Source organism: Dendropsophus ebraccatus, chromosome 2, assembly GCF_027789765.1.
Source record: "Dendropsophus ebraccatus isolate aDenEbr1 chromosome 2, aDenEbr1.pat, whole genome shotgun sequence".
NCBI lineage: Eukaryota > Metazoa > Chordata > Amphibia > Anura > Hylidae > Dendropsophus > Dendropsophus ebraccatus.
The window spans coordinates 16,832,046-16,856,366 of record NC_091455.1 but is presented as its reverse complement, the minus strand read 5'-3'; the positions used below and the strand labels follow the sequence as shown (position 1 = coordinate 16,856,366).

Here is a 24,321-nt window from a genome sequence, read left to right as displayed (position 1 = left end):
CCGCCCATAGAATATGTACAGAACAATGTCCCATTGTGTTCAATGACACAGTTCACACAGCGGAATTTAGGTGTGGAGTGTTACTCCGCGAATCTGCTTTCCACCCAAAGAATTGACACGTCTTTGGGCGGATTCCGCTAGAGAAAGGCCATATAAGTCAGTGGGGCTTTGAATTTTTGCTTTACATTTGTATTCTGCGCCTATTCCGCCAGAGCTGAACAAGAGGATATTTCAAGCGGGTAACTTTCCTCACCTATTCCTTTACCTCAGTGTGAACATACCATTACAAGATAGATTGTGGGATGAAAAGTGACAAACTCAAAAATAAGACAAAAATATGGCTGTAATTTTAAAATGACTGTAAAAGTAGGTGGAAAAAACTGCCGTATTTTATTATTTTCAATTATGGCCATATTTTACAGTTATATAATACTGCCAAAAACAAAGCAAAAACAAAAAAGGTATATAAACATAGCCTCAATCTGCTAAGAAACACAGGTAAGTTAAGAAGATATCGCCGGCTGAGGGGGAGACTTGTTGGCAAACATTAGAATTATAGAGTTGTGAAAACAAATTTCACCTAACGCACAAAGCAAGAAAGAAAAGAACAATTACCTAATCGTCTTGATCATGCTGAGTCCCATTTCAACGCAACAATGAGCGTGGTCTTGCCGCGGCTCCGGAAGGCCAGACACACAATAATAGCAGTCACCCAGGATCTTAATTCTAAGGCAGTGATGTTCCTACGATAAACAAAAATATAAAAATGTAATACATTCACAAATATTCTACAAAAAAGGACATTTTAATAAAAGCTCTTTTTTTCCCCATCACTCATGATTCTATTATCTTTCAGACATCGGGCATGAATTTGAGAACGTTTGGGATTTTGAATTTCTCTATTGAACTTTCTTTTACATTTGTAAAATTTTTCACTTTTTATTGACGTTCCTAAAAAGCAAATATATATATATATATATATATATATATATATATATATACAAAAAGAGTAAAAAAAGGGTTCAAATACTCTTGATAACACTGAAGTCAACCCCATTGGCATAGCAAGAAGGGGTACAAAGGGTGTGGTTCTACTGGGACATCTACAATACTATAATAGGGGGCCATGTGCAGTGTTGGCCTAGCCCACCAGAGGATCCCTCAGTGGCCCCCTGCTTTACAACCTGCACAAACACTGACTGACATGTAAATTCTCACCAGTTTTTCATTGGTGGGCCCCCAGGATAATTTCCTCTGGTGGGCCCCAGGTACCCCAGTGTTCTACAGTCTTTGTGGAAGTTATTTGGCATAATCAGTTATGCACAAAACACATCCATGCTGCTGTTACATGTGATCACCCCATAAGACCAAGGCACTGCCCCAAAGTCACCTTCAATTTGGGTTGTTATCCAGAGGACCTTTGGGACCCAATACCCCACCACAGCCTAGGCCAACCAGGAAAAAGTCTACTTGGACAGTTCAACCCTAGTTGTAGTATCTGGGCATGCATACAAGTAATGATACCGGTCCTCAAAGCAATACAGGTAACAGGGCCCCAATTTACCATATGCCACTTCTTTTATGGCTCCAATCAGCATCAGGGCCTAAACGCAACTCCTACCATGGGGCCCCCTATAGACACCCCTGTGGACAGCACACAGCATTGGAATTTCTTCCATTAAGGGTAAGTTCACACGTATCGGATCCTCAGCGGATTTTCATCAAAAATTTCATCAAAATAACTGAACACAGCATCAAATCTGCACCATCAAATCTGCTGCAGATCTGCTGCGGATCCTGCACGTGTGAACGCACCCTTAGGGATTTTAGCTATCAGACCACAGTTAATCCATAAGTCATGGCATATTCCAGCAATATACAATCACTTTGTAAGGTTGGTAAACCAAAATAATAAATGTCTGCCTCCCTTTCAATCCTTCCAGGACATGACAATATGGAGTGTCACCCCTTAAACCATATGAGTATGTTGGACACTACCTGGCTCACAGTTGGCGCTCCTTTCAACCCATGTGTTCAATTAATGTCAGATAAGGAAATCCTTCCCATATTACTGTCTAATCCCCAATAATAGGTAACTCCAGGAGGTGGACAGGCCGACATTGGAGATTAGTATAAAATTTCCTATAGCAACTGCTTCTTAAAGGAAGCGTCTTGTCGATGGCTAATGCTACCATCACAGTCACCGATTTGTGGCTTATCGGAAGGGTATGGCTTGGGATGGGGGATGGGTGTAGAAGATCATACAGTAGATTACAGTCACGTGGGTTGGAATGTTCAAAAAGGACAAAAACAAACCAAAAATACTGGTTTACTTTATAATGATAGGTTCGGAACACAGATAATAGCCTTCATATTATCTACTGTAAGGTAAGTCTTGGTATATTCAGAAGCAGCAGCAGCACAAAGTGTTATGGTCCGTATTAGTACCTAAGAAGTGCTGCCCACCTGGGCTAGAGACAATCACTGGGGGTCAGGCTGCTGGGACCTCAGTGATCAACTGTGATCATTGCTATGAAGTCCACCATAACGTGTTATCCATTAACACAGGGTCACTCCAGGATCTCCAGGGCCAGAGCTGCTCCCATCAGTGGGACTTATGCCTATATCCTGCCAGGTTATAACTAGAATTCAAAGGGCTCCATACAGTAAGTCTTGCATCCAAGAGGCGTACTATTATAAATCCTGGCCTAAATGTAAAATCAATCTATCTATCTATCTATCTATCTATCTATCTATCTATCTCCTATCTATCTATCTATCTATCTATCTATCTATCTATCTATCTATCTCCTATCTATCTATCTATCTATCTATCTATCTCTTATCTATCTATCTATCTATCTATCTATCTATCTATCTATCTATCTATCTATCTATCCATCTATCTATCTATCTCCTATCTATCTATCTATCTATCTATCTATCTATCTCACCCATATATATTTATTTCACTCTGAGATCTTCCTGTAATAAAAATTACAGAAAATTAAACAAATAGCACGGCATGGAGAATATGGAAAGATAGCAGAAATGTGAGCTTCCTCTTTTCTAACCATTTATCTGCTGCGTCCCGGCACGTCTCCTGGTTGATCTTCTATCACTGCACCAAATATCGGACATTTAAAAAAAATAAAAAATAAAAAAAGCCCTAACATTTGATTTATTTGCTGCCACCATTTTAATCTAAATTTATTTCCCGGATGACACGTCTCTCCTACAGATCATTACATTATAATATTTATAAAAATAAAAAAAAAGTAATAAAAAAAAGGCGCGGGGTCCCATACAGCGATGAATCCATTTCAGCTGTGACTGATCGGCTTAATGATGCCATTCGGCAGGAATATATCATTTATTTGCAGCAATGAGGAGATAAACAGCGATTCTCCCGACGTGACGACCGCACTGGAGGGAGACGACTGTAATGATAGCAGAAAATTGACTACCAGAGACGCAACGTGCACAAAATCATTAGGAGAATTATTTGTTCGGCGGAAAAACCAACTTATTTAACTAAAACGGATGATAATTAGGAAAGCTTCATTAATAACGCTGTGCAAACACAAAAGGCAATTCTGCGTCTTTAGAATTAACAAAAAATGAAGATAAACAAAATAAACAAACAAATAAATAAATAATGAAATTCATTAACCCTAACGGGGTGGAGATGGATTTTTGGGTGACTCTCTGGGCAGTTTCTTTCTACCTGTCCTATATCTCTGCATTACACAACATTGATGATGAGCTAAATTATTTGGAGACGGTGACTGCAATGGAGCTCTGTGTAGCCTTTGTTTATTGCCAATGTGATTGGTCCATAGTAGTGTTGGGTGAACTTCCAGTTTTTGTCCGGGTTAGTAACTTCACCAAACCCGAACACTTGGGGTTTGATTCCCCGATTCTGGAAAAGTTGGACGTCACCCTTGGCATTCCTGGAAAACATGGATACGGCCATAGGCCGTATTAAGAATTAAATTTAACACTAGTCCATAGGAATATACTCAGTGAGTCCAACAAAAGAAGACGCCAAACCTTTTTTTTTCCCTAATCCTCAATGGTTATCAAGCCATCCACCTAATCCCACCTTGTATACAAAGGACAATAGAGATCAAAGTATACCCCAGTTATGGTGTCAGCGATTGTCACCCACTTTCCATGATCCTTATAGTAAGTCCCCGTGGTAACTCCTTATGGTTATTCCCTGGAGTGGAGGTTCTTACAGCCATGTAGCAGAGAGGATAAGACTAACAAGGACTGGGTCCTCCTCGGTTCCTGCAGCAACCAAATGACGTGACGTCACTCCATTATGATGTGACTCCATTAGAATCAAGGGAACCCTATCATAGAGGGGCTAGGGTTTCCTCCCACTAAGGGTGGGTCGGCCCACCTCCAGTGCTTCAGCCTGGGCCTGGTGGTACAGTCACTTTAAGTCTTCTAGTCTTTGGTCTAGTCCCTGGGTCTTCTGTTAGTTGGAGTTGGTGGGAGAAGATTAGTTATTGGACTTTTTGTGAGAGAAAGCACGCAGTGCTAAACCCCCAGACGGGGTCACTGTCACCTGGGATACCTTGTCTATGCCAGGGGTTACCTCTTCAGCTTAGTTAGGACAATCCATCTACAAAGCATCTGTCTGCAGTGGAGCAAAGTGCAAGCAAGACGACAAACTCCATGGATTCCTGCTCGACCTTCTGGGGGATTCTTGTGAGGTTAGCTTCACCTAGTTGTGTACGAGAGTCTTCAAGCAAGTCATTACCCAGTGACCAGTACATTGGCAGGAGCGGACCACCGATCCACTACACTACCAGTAGAGTTATTTTTTAAGGCACACCCCTCAGTTAACCAAGCAAAAACACAACAAAATAGCAAGAGAACAAAATGGTTGTATAATTGTGTATGAATTTGTGCACAGTGAGGCATGTGGGTGTAAATTACACCGCTATTATGTAACATTCAAGACTGGAATAAGTGTCTAGGTGAATGATAAATGATATGTAGTGATTCGTCAGCTGACAGCTGTCAAAATAAAAGTGGAAAACCTATAGGCTGCTAATAAGCACGGGGCCCTGTGGAGGATTGGGTAACTAGTCTACGACAAAGCAGCCGAGATGAGTCACATGCCAACATGTAAAAGCCGGGATTGTTTTGCGTGTTAGTAAATGTCAACTTGACAGTGTATACAGACACGGAGTTGAAGGATGGGGGATAAAAAGTCAGTCAGCTTCTCCTTTAGGCAGAAAGAAGATCACACACAAATCCCTTATTAAACTTGTGCCAACCAGCTAATGTGGGCAGAATGTGGGGGCGTCCACAGCGAGCACGGCGGCTGACGCAGGAGGAACTAAACTTACTCTCTATATACGAATGTACACTATAAATATGTGCGAAAATGCATCGGGCTTGGAAGTGTGAGAGGGTGGGGATATTATGCAGGTATATGTCACAGGCTGTTCATTAATCTGAGAGGTTTTGACTTAGTTATGTCCTATCTAGACTAAGGGATAATGGATTGGTGAAGTTCAGAATTTTGGGACCTCCATCATTTCCAAGAACTAAGGCCAAATACCCTTAAAATGTGAACGGTAGTGTGTATGCTCGGTCAGCGGTCCATTCATACTATATGGGAATTAAGTTCACTGTTGAGTGGTGAGTTAGTTATTCCCTTTATCCTCTATAATAGGGAGACTACACAGGGGGGGCTGCACAGGAGGGGGCCACTGAAAATAAAGGGACTGCATAGGGTGCATCTACTATATAGAGTGACCTAGACAGGGGGCTATCTACTATAGGGGGCCTACACAGGGGCAATTTACTAAATGGGGACTACACAGGGACCCATGTACTAAATGGGGACTACACCGAGGTCTATCTACTATAGGGGGACCTACACAGGGGCCCAATTACTAAATAGGGACCACACAGGGGGCCATCTACTATAGGGGGATGGACATAGGGCAATGGGAGACAGAGAGAGAATAAAACATCCTGATCCACTCATGGTTAAGGTGGATCTCCTTTATTCAAAGAGGGCAACCAGTTTATATATCCTGGGGGGGGGGGGGGGGGGGTTCTTCTACTAAGGCTGGTGTCAGTACTTCATTGGCTGAGGTACAAACGGAGTTAGTTACAAAGCACTAGTGTTTACTAACGTAAGCTGTGAGGAATGTAACATCTCTACTTGTTTAGAAGGTCAGTGCCATATTGTAATGGCTGAACTAAATATATAAAATATGACCAGGCTCCCATACCCTGCTGGGTGTCATCTTCTCCTGGGTTACGGGTACGTCACGACCTGGCTAAAATCTTTACAAGCGGGTGGAATTTAGCCCGCTCAGCTGATCAGTGACTGCAGCGGTGTCCCGCCCCAGTCACTAACTGGCTGACTCGGGCATCCATTAGCCAGGCCAGGACGTACCTGGAGGGAAGCTAAAAAGACAACCGGCAGGGGTCCAGGAGCGGGGCGGGCGCTGGGACAGGTGAATATGACCTCTTTTTTATGTTCGCCCAACCCGAAATCATTTTTTTTGCCGCGTGACTTCTTCTTTAAATGGAAGATGGTGCAGCTCGGGCCCATTACAGATTTAGCACTGGGGTCCTGTACCTCTTAGTACCCATGTGTTGGTGGTTGGTGGAGGCCCCCCAGATGGATAAAGCCCTGGCACACATTCCTTATGTGCCCTCTCTAATATCTGTCCCTCTCTCCAATCACTCCCTTGATTGAGTCGACTACTTGCTATCCCTTCCCACTTGAATGAAGATTAGTACAGAAGAGAATAAGCAGCTGGTTACAAAGGATAATGGACGTCGGCTGAGATTCTAGTACGATTCACTTTAGAAATATGACATTTTACAATATGCATGAAATTAAAGCAAATCTGCATTCCCTTAGAAAGCCTTTGGAATTTGCAATGTTAAACCATAAAGGCTGTGAAAGAAGATAGAAGAAGTGATCGCTGTAAATCCATATCACGGTAAATGATGCTTATCTGAATGTCATCCCTCTGTATGCAAAGATTCCAATTAGCTCCGAATGGGGATGTTAAACCAGAGATGAAACCCAGTGATTGAGACATCGATTTGGTCTCTTAGACGTTCTGCCGTCACTCCTTAAGGTCAGATGATTATCCTTGTTCTATGGGTTCTGTTAGCAAATTACTGTTTTCAGATCACTGGGAACTGGATGAGACCTATTCCATGGAGGGATAAGGGGAAGGCTGGTTCATTGGACAATTGTTCATAATGGGCACTGTCGACATGACTTAAAGTAGCTAAAGAAAAGGTTGGACAATAGCGACGATTCAAGGTCTGTATCTCCCTGGGCTCACAGCAAAATATGTTCTAGAAGCCCGACCATGTGACACTTATAATACGTATGTCTTTTTATTTGTCAGAGGGCCTTCTGCCTACCCCACAGACATAAGACAACTAATACGACTTCTACTGTGTACCTAATACAGCTATAGCCTTACTACAGATTGTACTAAAAATCCAATGTCTAACTTTTTCATTTCATGTAGACATGAAGAGGATAACTACTGCCATAGATAGCTATTATAATACTTCTAATGTTAATATAGATAAAAATTCTATATCACTGTCCTCTATGTATGAGAATATACCTACTATAATACTGCTCCTATATACAGGAATATAACTACAGTATTATAATACTGCTACTATACACAGGAATATAACTATTATAATACTGCTCCTATATACAAGAATATAACAACTATAATACTGCTCCTATATACAAGAATATAACTACTATAATACTGCTCCTATATACAGGAATATAACTTCTAAAATACTGCCCCCTATATACAGGAATATAACTATTATAATACTGCTCCTATATACAAGAATATAACTACTATAATACTGCTCCTATATACATGAATATAACTATTATAATACTGCTCCTATATACAAGAATATAACTACTATAATACTGCTCCTATATACAGGAATATAACTACTATAATACTGCTCCTATATACAAGAATATAACTACTATAATACTGCTCCTATATACAGGAATATAACTACTATAATACTGCTCCTATATACAGGATTATAACTACTATAATACTGCTCCTATATACAAGAATATAACTACTATAATACTGCTCCTATATACAGGAATATAACTATTATAATACTGCTCCTATATACAGGAATATAACTATTATAATGCACAAGCCAAAAAGACAGAAATGGCTGCACATCGCACCCATGGCTGACACGAAAGCTTATTCAGCTACATTTAAAACCAACATCAGAAGTTAGTATATAATTTGGCCAAACCATATTGCCTCATGTACCACGTGCAGGTCTTCTGATACACATGAGTCCCTAACTAAAAAACATCACTGTGCCGGTCAGCGACCACAATCCCCGCAAATCGTGCGCAAGCAGAGAAGGGGGGCCACGGAATGGCCCTGCAACCCCATTGTCACAGGACCAGACCCTAAAGGGCCCCCCCAGGCGCCACTGGCGGAAAAAGTGGACGCCAAGCAACACAAGTGTGAACAAGCTCTTACCTCTCTCCATTCCTCTGCAGGTAGAATGGGAGAATACCAGGAGATCCTCCCCTTATGTACACAGGTGCTTCCTGCTAATTTGGATCACATGGGTCTTACAAAGCACGAGTGCTAGCCACAAAGAAAAAAGGGACAGAATACATAAAATATGCACAAGCCAAAAAGACAGAAATGGCTGCACATCGCAGCCATACCTGCTCGCGGTACATGGGGCAGCATGGCTTGATCAATTCATACACAAAATTCTGATGTGTTTTCTATTTAGCCTAGGGGCACTAGTATCAGCCATAGGTGTGAGGTGCAGCTCTCTTTTTCTTCCCTGAACCGCATATAACTACTATAATACTGCTCCTATACAAGAATGTAACCACTATAATACTGCTCCCTATATACAGGAATTAATACTGCTCCTATATACAAGAATATAACTACTATAATACTGCCCCCTATATACAAAAATATAACTACTATTATACTGCTCCTATATACAAGAATATAACTACTATAATACTGCTCCTATATACAGGAATATAACTACTATAATACTGCTCCTATATACAAGAATATAACTACTATAATACTGCTCCTATATACAAGAATATAACTACTATAATATGCACAAGCCAAAAAGACAGAAATGGCTGCACATCGCACCCATGGCTGACACGAAAGCTTGTTCAGCTACATTTAAAACCAACATCAGAAGTTAGTATATAATTTGGCCAAACCATATTGCCTCATGTACCACGTGCAGGTCTTCTGATACACATGAGTCCCTAACCAAACCTCATCACTGTGACGGTCAGCGACCACAATCCCCATTGTCCTGTGACAATGGGGTTGCAGGGCCATTCCGTGGCCCCTCTTCTCTGCTTGCGCACGTTTTGCGGGGATTGTGGTCGCTGACCGGCACAGTGATGATGTTTGGTTAGGGACTCATGTGTATCAGAAGACCTGCACGTGGTACATGAGGCAATATGGTTTGGCCAAATTATATACTAACTTCTGATGTTGGTTTTAAATGTAGCTGAATAAGCTTTCGTGTCAGCCATGGGTGCGATGTGCAGCCATTTCTGTCTTTTTGGCTTGTGCATATAACTACTATAATACTGCTACTATATACAGGAATATAACTACTATAATACTGCTCCTATATACAGGAATATAACTACTATAATACTGCTCCTATATACAAGAATATAATTACTATAATACTGCCCCTTATATACAAAAATATAACTACTATTATACTGCTCCTATATACAAGAATATAACTACTATAATACTGCTCCTATATACAGGAATATAACTACTATAATACTGCTCCTATATACAAGAATATAACTACTATAATACTGCTCCCTATATACAGGAATATAACTACTATAATGCGGTTCAGGGAAGAAACAGAGTGCTGCACCTCACACCTATGGCTGATACTAGTGCCGCTAGGCGGGGTTGGTGGCCACTGACTGGCACGGTGTGGACTTCATTTTGTTTCTCTCTTTTCTCCGTGTTTTGCACTCCTCCTGGTGAGACCCACATGACCGCAATTAGCAGGAGACACCTGAGTGCACATGGTTTTAATCCCTCCTGTTTTTTCCCATTCTGTTTGCTGCAGCTATGGTGAGTGTAATGCCTTATCCAGACTTGTGCTGCTTGGGGGCGACCTTCTCCGCCGGCGGTGCTGGCCGGGTTCTGGTGTGGTGTTTTTGGGTCTGGTCCTGTGGCATGGGGGTCGCAGGGCCGTCCCATGGCCCCCGTTCCCTGGCTGTGCACGCCTGCGGGGTTGGTGGCCACTGACTGGCACGGTGTGGACTTAGTGTAGGGACCCATGTGTATCAGATACCGGCACGAGGTACATGGGGCAGTATGGCTTGATCAATTCATACACAAAATTCTGAGGTGTTTTTTATTTAGCCAAGCGGCACTAGTATCAGCCATAGGTGTGAGGTGCAGCACTCTGTTTCTTCCCTGAACCGCATAACTACTATAATACTGCCCCCTATATACAAGAATATAACTACTATAATACTGCTCCTATATACAGGAATATAACTACTATAATACTGCTCCTATATACAAGAATATAACTACTATAATACTGCTCCTATATACAAGAATATAACTACTATAATACTGCCCCTATATACAAGAATATAACTACTATAATACTGCTCCCTATATACAGGAATATAACTACTATAATACTGCTCCTATATACAAGAATATAACTACTATAATACTGCTCCTATATACAGGAATATAACTACTATAATACTGCCTCCTATATACAAGAATATAACTACTATAATACTGCTCCCTATATACAGGAATATAACTACTATAATACTGCTCCTATATACAGGGATATAACTACTATAATACTGCTCCTATATACAAGAATATAACTACTATAATACTGCTCCTATATACAAGAATATAACTACTATAATGCGAGAGGAAGACACAGTAGACCCGCACCGCCACGTAATATTCCAGTGACCAGAGACCCACGGAAGCAGGAAGCAGGCGTGCAGGACAGTAGCACAGAAATACAATGTATGGAATATAGATGAATCAGCACTCACCCGGTATCTTGTATCAGCTCACTTTATTTCATCTGTCGCGGATAGCAGGGAGGGAGAGGTGAGGACGCGCACTGGGACGGCCGTTTCGGGGGCACACCCCCTTTGTCGACCAGGTGATAGCGTCATGTGAGGAGGAGGTGTGCTCTATATACAGGTAACGTGCACGTGACCAAAGAAAAAACACATAAACACAATATACCTAAAACAGGAACATTACACAAATACACTGAGATCATTCCGCTCGTTAAGACCGAGAGGGCCAGTAGCGTTGAGTCGAGAAATCCAGAGAGACTCTTTTCTTAAGAGTATTTGATGCTTATCTGCTCCCTCTGGTACCAGATTGACTCTTTCCAGGCCGAGGAAATTCAGAGTCCTAGTATCGCCTTGATGGGCTGTCCGTACATGCTCTATGAGGCGTGGGACGCCTTTGCCTATTCTTATAGAGTATGCATGTTCTTTAAATCTTATCCATAGTGGTCTTTTAGTTTTTCCAACATAATATGACCCGCGGCTACAGACTATTGCATAAACAACATGCGAAGATTTACACGTAATGAAGTCTCTAATCATACATTCATGTCCCCCTAAACGAATGAAGGAGACATTGAGTAATTGAGTACAGTATTTGCACTGGCCACATCTTCTGTTGCCCCGGGGTAGGGTCCGGGACAGCCAGTCTTTACTTTTATTTTCTACACTAGGGGTATTGAGATGGTCAGCTATTGTTTTGTTCTTTCTATAAGAGATACAAGGTTTCTTTTCTGCAATATCTCTAAGGTCAAGATCTGACTCTAGGAGGTGCCAGTGTTTTTTAATGGCCTCTTGTACGACTGAATTTATGGGGGAATTTTGGAATATAAAGTTAAACCTTCTGTCTTGATTTTTGTGTTTTGCTGGGGATGACAGAAGAGTATATCTATCTTGTGAGCAGGCCTTTTGTCGCGCCTCTCTAACTAAAGTTTTGGGGTATCCTCTTTCGGCAAATTTCCTTTCCATCTCGACAGTAAATTGAAAGATTCATCAGTAGAGTTCACCCTGCGCAGGCGCAGCATTTGACCGTAATGTGCGCAGGGTGAGAGCTGTCGAAGTGGAGAAGGGAGTTGCAAGAGGTAGGTTTTCTATACACCGATGTATGAATCTCGTTGTTATGGATATTGACTAACACATCTAAAAACTCCAAAGAATGACCCCCAAACTTAGATGTGAAAAACATATTTACGTGGTTATGTGTGTTTAAAAAATGTATGAAATCAGAAAACTGTGCCTCTGTGCCCTGCCAAACAACAAAAACATTGTCTACAAAACGATGGTACGATCTAATGAACTTAATATAAGGGTTATTTGTGGAAAAAACAACATCGTGTTCCAGCTTAGCGAGGAACAGGTTGGCATACGTACAGGAGACCGGCGTGCCCATGGCAGTGCCGATCTCCTGACGATACCACCTGTCCTCGTAGCGGAACACGTTGTTGGTGAGAATAAAGGATAAAGCTTCCCCAATAAAGTCACACAAGGTTTCAGGATTGCCACCATGCGTGACATGCCACACGATGCGGGTGTAGAGGCTTTCCACGTCAATGGAGGCCAGGGCACATTCATCACTCCATGAGACATCCCCTAGATTTTTTAAAAACTCGCTGGAATCTTTCAGGTATGTTGGAGTACCTTTGAGGATAGGGTTAAGGAGCCAGTCTACGAATTGAGATAGGCTTTCTGTCACAGAGTTGATAGCGGAGACTATAGGTCGCCCAGGTGGCATCTCCAAGGATTTATGTACCTTGGGTAAGAAATACCACCTGGGCGGTCTAGGAGCATCGGGGAGGAGCTTCTCTGCCTGCTTCTTATCCAAAGCGCCTGTTCTGGTGTGTTTTCCTAGCAATTTCCTAAGTCCCTCTTGTATGCCTAACATAGGATCCTTTTTTAAAATAGTGTATGTATTACTATCTCCTAATTGGCGTTGGGCTTCGGTTTGATAGTATGCTTTGGACATTATAACGGCTGCCCCTCCTTTATCGGCTCTACTAACCACCAAATCTTGACGCGATTTCAGCCATTTAATTGCTCTGTTTTCCCTGTCGGTAATATTCAAGGGAGCTGATGGATATTTAAGTGCCCTGACATCTCTTAATACAGACTTGTGGAAAAGGTCTAGTGGCCCTCCAGGTGTCACTTGAGGAGTAAAGGATGATTTCTTTCCTCCTGTGAAACCAGGGTGGTCGGTGTCATGAGAGGCGCTGGAGGAAGCAGGTAAGTCTGCTAAAAACCGCAGGCACTCAATTTCCTCTGTGTTAAAACCGCTAGGAGCCTGAAACCCTAAAGGTCCTACAGAACATCTTGACAAGGTGTTTTGCTGCTGTGACACAAATTTATTAGTAGCGAAAAATTTCACCAGGTTGATTTTCCCGATTGCTTTGAATTGGTCTACTTCAAAGGTTGATAGATCGAAGTTCTCACATAGACCGAAATTTAGTCCTTTGGACAGTACGTGTAGGCAATCTGGGGGATGTCAGTTCCTGAGATGTTAATAACGTTTTTGGGTGTAGTTAACGTCTCCACGATACAGTTTTTCTTTTCCTGTTCCCTTTTCCTCGTGTGTTTCCACTTCTTGCCCCCCCTTCTTGTCTTTCTCCTAAAGGGGCGGGTCCGCTCGGTCTTAACGAGCGGAATGATCTCAGTGTATTTGTGTAATGTTCTTGTTTTAGGTATATTGTGTTTATGTGTTTATGTGTTTATGTGCTATCACCTGGTCGACAAAGGGGGCGTGTCCCACGAAACGGCCGTCCCAGTGCGCGTCCTCACCTCTCCCTCCCTGCTATCCGCGACAGATGAAATAAAGTGAGCTGATACAAGATACCGGGTGAGTGCTGATTAATCTATCTACCATACATTGTATTTCTGTGCTACTGTCCTGCACCCCCGGTCTTCAGCCGAACACGCCGCGGACAGTTTTTGCATGCCTGCTTCCGTGGGTCTCTGGTCACTGGAATATTACGTGGCGGTGCGGGTCTACTGTGTCTTCCTCTCGCATCTGCATACCTGATCCTCCGACTCTGCACGCTATTTGACCAGTATGGAGATCCAAACGGACGAATCCATCCCACAGGCGCAAGCTCTACAAGCAGGGAGGGAGGGAGCGGACGCGTTTTTTTGCGTCATGTAACGCAAAGGAGTCAGTGCAAGTCATTAGCACTAGAGCACTTGAGTATCGGATATCCCATCTAGCCGATCGGGAGACCAGACTATTCTGGACCATTAACTCCCTGAGAGCCTATGAAGAGAGAAACCGGGTTCCGAGAGGTCTACGGACCTATAAAATACCATCATTGTATCAAGATGACCCAGAGTTCATCCAAGCTTGGCAGATCGCTCACCAAAAACATGCCTTGAACCTGATGTCCATTATACTCCAACGACATTGTAAAGAATATGAACTGATTACTACAGACCTATGCAAGGCTAAACACGAGTTACAAAATAGAGTCTCAGAAGAACAAGCTAATACCTTTTTTGCCAGACTTGAAACAAAGTTAATCACACTTCAGAATGAAACCAAAGAAAGGAAAAAAGACAAATTCATGAGGGACAAACTTGACTATGATACCCAACATGTGTTCGACTGGAATAAAAAAAGCAGAAGGAGCATCCCCAGACGCAAGTACCTTAATGACATATGCACCACAGAATCCGAATCCAGTGGATCTGACGAATACACCAATAACATGGAAGCTAACCCCTCACTACCTCAAACCTCATGTCGAACCGCCCCTTTAGGAGAAAGACAAGAAGGGGGGGCAAGAAGTGGAAACACACGAGGAAAAGGGAACAGGAAAAGAAAAACTGTATCGTGGAGACGTTAACTACACCCAAAAACGTTATTAACATCTCAGGAACTGACATCCCCCAGATTGCCTACACGTACTGTCCAAAGGACTAAATTTCGGTCTATGTGAGAACTTCGATCTATCAACCGTTGAAATAGACCTATTCAAAGCAATCGGGAAAATCAACCTGGTGAAATTTTTCGCTACTAATAAATTTGTGTCACAGCAGCAAAACACCTTGTCAAGATGTTCTGTAGGACCTTTAGGGTTTCAGGCTCCTGGCGGTTTTAACACAGAGGAAATTGAGTGCCTGCGGTTTTTAGCAGACTTACCTGCTTCCTCCAGCGCCTCTCATGACACCGACCACCCTGGTTTCACAGGAGGAAAGAAATCATCCTTTACTCCTCAAGTGACACCTGGAGGGCCACTAGACCTTTTCCACAAGTCTGTATTAAGAGATGTCAGGGCACTTAAATATCCATCAGCTCCCTTGAATATTACCGACAGGGAAAACAGAGCAATTAAATGGCTGAAATCGCGTCAAGATTTGGTGGTTCGTAGAGCCGATAAAGGAGGGGCAGCCGTTATAATGTCCAAAGCATACTATCAAACCGAAGCCCAACGCCAATTAGGAGACAGTAATACATACACTATTATAAAAAAGGATCCTATGTTAGGTATACAAGAGGGACTTAGGAAATTGCTAGGAAAACACACCAGAACAGGCGCTTTGGATAAGAAGCAGGCAGAGAAGCTCCTCCCCGATGCTCCTAGACCGCCCAGGTGGTATTTCTTACCCAAGGTACATAAATCCTTGGAGATGCCACCTGGACGACCTATAGTCTCCGCTATCAACTCTGTGACAGAAAGCCTATCTCAATTCGTAGACTGGCTCCTTAACCCTATCCTCAAAGGTACTCCAACATACCTGAAAGATTCCAGCGAGTTTTTAAAAATTCTAGGGGATGTCTCATGGAGTGATGAATGTGCCCTGGCCTCCATTGACGTGGAAAGCCTCTACACCCGCATCCCACACGATGCGGGTGTAGAGGCTATTAAGTGGCATGTCACGCATGGTGGCAATCCTGAAACCTTGTGTGACTTTATTGGGGAAGCTTTATCCTTTATTCTCACCAACAACGTGTTCCGCTACGAGGACAGGTGGTATCGTCAGGAGATCGGCACTGCCATGGGCACGCCGGTCTCCTGTACGTATGCCAACCTGTTCCTCGCTAAGCTGGAACACAATGTTGTTTTTTCCACAAATAACCCTTATATTAAGTTCATTAGATCGTACCATCGTTTTGTAGACGATGTTTTTGTTGTTTGGCAGGGCACAGAGACACAGTTTTCTGATTTCATACATTTTTTAAACACACATAACCACGTAAATATGTTTTTCACATCTAAGTTTGGGGGTCATTCTTTGGAGTTTTTAGATGTGTTAGTCAATATCCATAACAACGAGATTCATACATCGGTGTATAGAAAACCTACCTCTTGCAACTCCCTTCTCCACCTCGACAGCTCTCACCCTGCGCACGTTACGGTCAAATGCTGCGCCTGCGCAGGGTGAACTCTACTGATGAATCTTTCAATTTACAGGCTGTCGAGATGGAGGGGAAATTTGCCGAAAGAGGATACCCCAAAACTTTAGTTAGAGAGGCGCGACAAAAGGCCTGCTCACAAGATAGATTTACTCTTCTGTCATCCCCAGCAAAACACAAAAATCAAGACAGAAGGTTTAACTTTATATTCCAAAATTCCCCCATGAATTCAGTCGTACAAGAGGCCATTAAAAAACACTGGCACCTCCTAGAGTCAGATCTTGACCTTAGAGATATTGCAGAAAAGAAACCTTGTATCTCTTATAGAAAGAACAAAACAATAGCTGACCATCTCAATACCCCTAGTGTAGAAAATAAAAGTAAAGACTGGCTGTCCCGGACACTACCCCGGGGCAATAGAAGATGTGGCCAGTGCAAATACTGTACTCAATTACTCAATGTCTCCTTCATTCGTTTAGGGGGACATGAATGTATGATTAGAGACTTCATTACGTGTAAATCTTTGCACGTTGTTTATGCAATAGTCTGTAGCCGCGGGTGATATTATGTTGGAAAAACTAAAAGAACACTATGGATAAGATTTAAAGAACATGCATACTCTATAAGAACAGGCAAAGGCGTCCCACGCCTCATAGAGCATGTACGGACAGCCCATCAAGGCGATACTAGGACTCTGAAGTTCCTCGGCCTGGAAAGAGTCAATCTGGTACCAGAGGGAGCAGATAAGCATCAAATACTCTTAAGAAAAGAGTCTCTCTGGATTTCTCGACTCAACGCTACTGGCCCTCTCGGTCTTAACGAGCGGAATGATCTCAGTGTATTTGTGTAATGTTCTTGTTTTAGGTATATTGTGTTTATGTGTTTTTTCTTTGGTCACGTGCACGTTACCTGTATATAGAGCACACCTCCTCCTCACATGACGCTATCACCTGGCCGACAAAGGGGGCGTGTCCCCGAAACGGCCGTCCCAGTGCTCGTCCTCACCTCTCTCTCCCTGCTATCCGCGACAGATGAAATAAAGTGAGCTGATACAAGATACCGGGTGAGTGCTGATTCATCTATCTACCATATCTACTATAATACTGCTCCCTATATACAGGAATATAACTAATATAATACTGCCTTCTATATACAAGAATATAACTACTATAATACTGCTCCTATATACAGGATACCTCGTGCCGGTATCTGATACACATGGGTCCCTACACTAAGTCCACACCGTGCCAGTCAGTGGCCACCAACCCCGCAGGCACGCACAGCCAGGGAACGGGGACCATGGGGCGGCCCTGCGACCCCCATGCCACAGGACCAGACCCAAAAACACCACACCAGAACCCGGCCAGCACCGCCGGCGGAGAAGGTCGCCCCCAAACAGCACAAGTCTGGATGAGGTATTGCGCTCACCATAGCTGCTGCAGACAGAATGGGAAAAGACAGGAGGGATTACAACCATGTGCACTCAGGTGTCTCCTGCTAATTGCGGTCATGTGGGTCTCACCAGGAGGAGTGCAAAACACGGAGAAAAGAGAGAAACAAAATGCGGTTCAGGGAAGAAAAAGAGTGCTGCACCTCACACCTTTAGGTTCTGGTCCTGTGACAATGGGGTTGCAGGGCCATTCCGTGGACCCCCTTCTCTTATTGCGCACGTTTTGCGGGGATTGTGGTCGCTGACCGGCACAGTGATGTTTTTTGGTTAGGGACTCATGTGTATCAGAAGACCTGCACGTGGTACATGAGGCAATATGGTTTGGCCAAATTATATACTAACTTCTGATGTTGGTTTTAAGTGTAGCTGAATAAGCTTTCATGTCAGCCATGGGTGCGATGTGCAGCCATTTCTGTCTTTTTGGCTTGTGCATATTTTATGTATTCTGTCCCTTTTTTCATTGTGGCTAGCACTCGTGCTTTGTAAGACCCATGTGATCCAAATTAGCAGGAAGCACCTGTGTACATAAGGGGAGGATCTCCTAGTATTCTCCCATTCTACCTGCAGAGGAATGGAGAGAGGTAAGAGCTTGTTCACACTTGTGTTGCTTGGCGTCCACTTTTTCTGCCGGTGGCGCCTGCGGGGTCCGGGGGGGCCCTTTAGGTTCTGGTCCTGTGACAATGGGGTTGCAGGGCCATTCCTTGGCCTCCTTCTCTGCTTGCGCACGTTTTGCGGGGATTGTGGTCGCTGACCGGCACAGTGATGTTTTATGGTTAGGGACTCATGTGTATCAGAAGACCTGCACGTGGTACATGAGGCAATATGGTTTGGCCAAATTATATACTAACTTCTGATGTTGGTTTTAAATGTAGCTGAATAAGCTTTCGTGTCAGCCATGGGTGCGATGTGCAGCCATTTCTGTCTTTTTGGCTCGTGCATATAACTACTATAATACTGCTCCTATATACAGGAATATAACTACTATAATACTGCTCTTATATACAAGAATATAACTACTATAATACTGCTCCTCTATACAGGAATATAACTACTATAATACTGCTCCTATATACAAGAATATAACTACTATAATACTGCTCTTATATACAGGAATATAACTAATATAATACTGCTCCTATACACAAGAATATAACTACTATAATACTGCTCACTATATACAGGAATATAACTACTATAATACTACTCCTATATACAAGAATATAACTACTGTAATACTGCCTCCTATATACAAGAATATAACTAATATAATACTGCCCCCTATATACAAGAATATATCTACTATAATCCTCCTATTTACACCAAATTGTTTGCCTTAAAAGCGTTATAAGACTTCGGCATCAGTTCCTATTATAGGACATGCAGCTTGTACAAAGTTAGAGACAGGCAATGAAGCTGACTCTCCCACAGACAGGGACAGGAAGCTGCAACAAGAAAAATCTCTAAAAAAGGCTGAATGGTTTAATAAAAGTTATGTTAATAGATTTTACGAGTTGATGGACTTAGAAGTTACATTGCAGGTTTCCTTAGCTCCTACTGATCCTTCAGGTACAATCAATGGGAATGCTCTTCCTAGAGCGATAAGCAAATAAAAGGACAAAAGAACAGTTAAAAAATAAAAAATATATATCTTTTTAAGGTTGAGGATTTGTGCAGAGGACAATGTGATTCTTTTTGCTATATTCTTAAGCTAAATCATTGTTTTAAATGAGTCAATTGATTTGTTTCAGTCTCGGCGACCTGTTATGTCTACATCAGATATATGGTAATACCTAAGGACACAAGATGCAGCCGCCGCAGGCCCATCACGTTATCATTGATGACTGTCTGCCTCGATGTCCTGCTGAAAAAGGACATAATATAATTTACTCTATTTTTAAATGTATTTGTGGCTTCACCAAAAATTGACTTTACTGGGAGACTTTAATAAAGTGGAAAAAATATCCTTCAGGGTCATGGGAAGGACGGGGTTAATTAATACACAAGTGCAATAAAAAGATAATTTGGCCGAATACTCAGACGAGACCCGGTGGGCGGCAGCAGTGATTGCTGTGAGGAGTACTGAAGTGGAGCCACAGTGTTATAGGCAGAGAGAGACAGGTAGATAAAAGGGATAGATAGATAGATAGATAGATAGATAGATAGATAGATAGATAGATAGATAGATAGATTAATTGATGATAGATAGGAGATAGATAGATAGATAGATAGATAGATAGATAGATAGATAGATAGATAGATTAATTGATGATAGATAGGAGATAGATAGATAGATAGATAGATAGATAGATAGATAGATGACAGATAGAGAGATAGATAGATAGGAGATAGATAGATAGGAGATAGATAGATAGATAGATAGATAGATAGATAGATAGATACAAAAGATAGATAGATAGATAGATAGATAGATAGATAGATAGATAGATAGATAGATAGATAGATAGATAGGAGATAGATAGGAGATAGATAAATAGAAATAAGTTTGATACGCTATTAAAATAAAATATTTTTGCAAGTAGTCTTTGTCAAAACAGAGCTTGTATTCAGCTTTAGTACAGAGCTATGCGTCACCATGGTTACAGACTACAAACAAATTATGTAGTCTGATTTTGTAGACATGCCATTACTTCTTGCCGCAAGAAGAAAGGAAAAGAGTTTTTTTTTTCTGTAGGATCAGATCTTATTCCATGACTATGAGGAGATCCTCCAATCACACCCAGAGCTGCATTTATGTAACATACTGTATAGACCCAGTATGCTACTCAACCGCTTTGGCCTTGAACTACATTGGTAGAAGTCTCTGTGCTCTTTAGGTCTTCACCCTCCCAGGATGTAGAGGCTAGACTTCTGCAGCTAGAGGGCACCAGGTGGCTCCACATGTGTGTATGCAGCAGCTGGTCCCCAAGAACCAGATAAAGTTGGTGCTAGGCACCAAGGAACAGGCCAAGTGTGTGGTCAACAAGCTGGGTTGTCAGCAGGAGAGTCAGCACAGTTCCAGGGATGAAACAAGTATCATAGTCAGACTGGTGAAGGGACAGGGCAGGTGACTTTAGAGACAGGGCAGGTTACCTGAATTGGCAACAAGAGAGGCATGCAGTACAGACAAGGGTCAGACAGAAAATGTAATCCAAAAAAAGAGGCACAGGTCAGGATACACAGGAATACAGCAGACAGACACCTTCTTTTGGAAAGCAAGAATCCAACAATGCTCAGGTAGGGGAGGGTGGCAGTAGCATGCATAGACTAGCTGCCTCTATAAATCCAGAACAGTTTCCTGCCTGCGCAGCCTAGTGGCCAGAGGTGTCACTGCAGCAGAAGGTGGAAGAAGACGTTGGACGACCTGAGCAGCTGCAGGACGAGCATGCAAAGGAGCGGACAGGACAGTGAGTCTCATCCGGCAGCGTTACAATTTATAATACTGTACTACTAAAAATGGCTGCTTCTACACATTGCTGCCATACAATTATTCACATATGGTTCACAAAATCCTACTATGATATCCACTGTAAATCAGATATACCCCACTAAAATGGGTATACAGCATTTGTGCTAAATAATCGCCCCCCTCTCCCCTTTCCTTTATGGTGCATGAATCCTGCTCTCACTAATGATAAGATTTTACATACAAACCACTGGGAATTCACATTCATATATTATTTCCCACTGTGTCAGCGCTCAATGTAAATCCAGCTGATGCCTCGGCCGGGGAGATTGATGGAACATGCACAGCGGCGTCAAATGTCCGTATCACACAACAAGTCAGTCACCTGTTTAATGAATGAACTTCATGTCTACGGTGACACGGAGCAGAGGCTTCTGTGACATGGTATCAGTGACATAAGGCAATAACCTGACAACAGCCATACAAGCAAGAAGCTTACAGGAAACCCAATAACCTGTCTGCTGCTATCTGCTGGAACCATGGGCCCTTAGGGTATGCATATTTTATACAGGGGATGTAAAGCTAAAGCGCTAGTCCAGGAGGCCACCATAAAATGCATATATAGATGAAGCACTGCTTACAGTATATTATACTCACAGATATATTCATCTAAACACTTACTTATACCGCACATTTATGACCTGCAGCTTCACCATATTGTGAATGGGAGCTTTAGAGTTCTAATCCTAGTTCATGAACAGAACACAAGGAATACAGTGAACACTGACACATCAAAAAGGTATATAGGAGAATGTAATTCTGTATAACATACAGATCTATTTGAAATATTGGTTGATAAGCTCTACATAAACGACTCATATTTTTGTGGTCTCTGGAAGTTCCACTGTCTGCACTAGAAAAAAGACTAATAGTTATATTTCCAACTATGATTACAACTACTAATTTACTGTCTATGTTCACACAACGGTTTTTCAGCTCTGTTTAAAATGACGTCCGTTATTTTGAGTCTAAAATAACGGACGTCATTTAGCTGTCTGGCCTTCCCTTTGTACAATGACGGCTGTTGGTACATTACTCTAGTTTGGAGTTACTAATTGGACTTTGGGTGCGTCTTAATTGAAGAGTCCATTGAATTTAATAGTAAAAACGGAGAAAGAACGGTGGAAAAAGAAAAACTGTGTGTCAACAACTAATAAAAAACGTCCGCTCTTTGCAAAAGACGTCCAAAAATAATGATTGTGTTCATTACTTTGATGTCCGCGGTAAAAACGTCCGTTATTCAATACATTGTGTGCACCTGGTCGACAAAGGGGATGTGTCCTTGAAACGGCCGTCCCAGGTTGTGTCTGCACCTAATTCCTTCCCCTCCCAGCTCACCGTGGACCTAATAAAGTCATAAAGCTGCAAATCACAGGTGAGTGCTACTTCACATTTCTTCTACCATACAATAGTAGGCCTCCTCTCTGTTATCTGCACCCCCGTGAAGCAATTAGAGGTCAGAGACAGTATATTGCTGCTTTGTCCTATTGGACTCTTGTTTAAGTGGTGTATTGTTTGGTGTGGTGCGGGTCTTTACTACTAACTACAGTATAACTACTATAATACTGCTCTTATATACAAGAATATAACTACTATAATACTGCCTCCTATATACAAGAATATAACTACTATAATACTGCTCTTATATAAGAGAATATAACTACTATGATACTGCTCCTATATACAGGAATATAACTACTATAATACTGCTCCTATATACAGGAATATAACTACTATAATACTGCTCCTATATACAAGAATATAACTACTATAATACTGCTCTTATATAAGAGAATATAACTACTATGATACTGCTCCTATATACAGGAATATAACTACTATAATACTGCTCCTATATACAGGAATATAACTACTATAATACTGCTCCTATATACAAGAATATAACTACTATAATACTGCCTCCTATATACAAGAATATAACTACTATAATACTGCTTCTATATACAGGAATATAACTACTATAATACTGCCTCCTATATACAAGAATATAACTACTATAATAGAGCTGGAGAGTGCAGTCGGCACTGTCAGCAACGCTAGCAATGAAGGACGTGTAGTGGAGTGGACCAGCCTGAAATGCTTGTACTAGAGGTGCTCCCAGACAAAGGCAAATAGAGATATGCAATGCAGTGGCGAGAGAAAGTAGAGACTGGGGCACTCACCGGTGTATCCAAGCTGTAGACTTTAATGCCGATATCTACAAGTCCATGGTGGAGGGAGGACAGGTGGAATAGCGGGCGCCTATACCCCGGAACCCCTGGTTCCGGGGTATAGGCGCCCGCTATTCCACCTGTCCTCCCTCCACCATGGACTTGTAGATATCGGCATTAAAGTCTACAGCTTGGATACACCGGTGAGTGCCCCAGTCTCTACTTTCTCTCGCCACTGCATTGCATAACTACTATAATACTGCTCTTATATACAAGAATATAACTAATATAATACTGCCTCCTATATACAGGAATATAACTACTATAATACTGCTTCTATATACAGGAATATAACTACTATAATACTGCTCTTATATACAAGAATATAACTACTATAATGCTGCCTCCTATATACAAGAATATAACTACTATAATACTGCTCCTATATACAAGAATATAACTACTATAATACTGCCCCCTATATACAGGAATATAACTACTATAATACTGCTCCTATATACAGGAATATAACCAGTGGTGGTCTTTGGCACCAAGCACCCCAAGCGATCGCTTGGGGCCCCCAACATCCAGGGGGGCCCCCGGGGCCGTCTTAACAGCATTATGGGCCCCTGGGCAGAGGTGCGAATTGCCCCCCCCCCAACCGCCACCATCAAATCCCCCACATCTTTGCATATAGTGCCCCCCATATAGTGCCCCCCA

At 42.2% G+C, this 24,321-nt stretch overlaps 1 protein-coding gene across 1 annotated transcript in view; it reads right to left on the bottom strand.

Moving 5' to 3' along the window:
* The window catches only part of ADCY8 (adenylate cyclase 8), a 206,677-nt gene that overhangs the window by 82,981 nt on the left and 99,375 nt on the right, over positions 1–24,321 (bottom strand). The window contains exon 6 of the mRNA XM_069959623.1: positions 616–743. Coding sequence (XP_069815724.1) covers positions 616–743 — 128 coding nt within the window. The remainder of the gene's footprint in view (positions 1–615; positions 744–24,321) is intronic.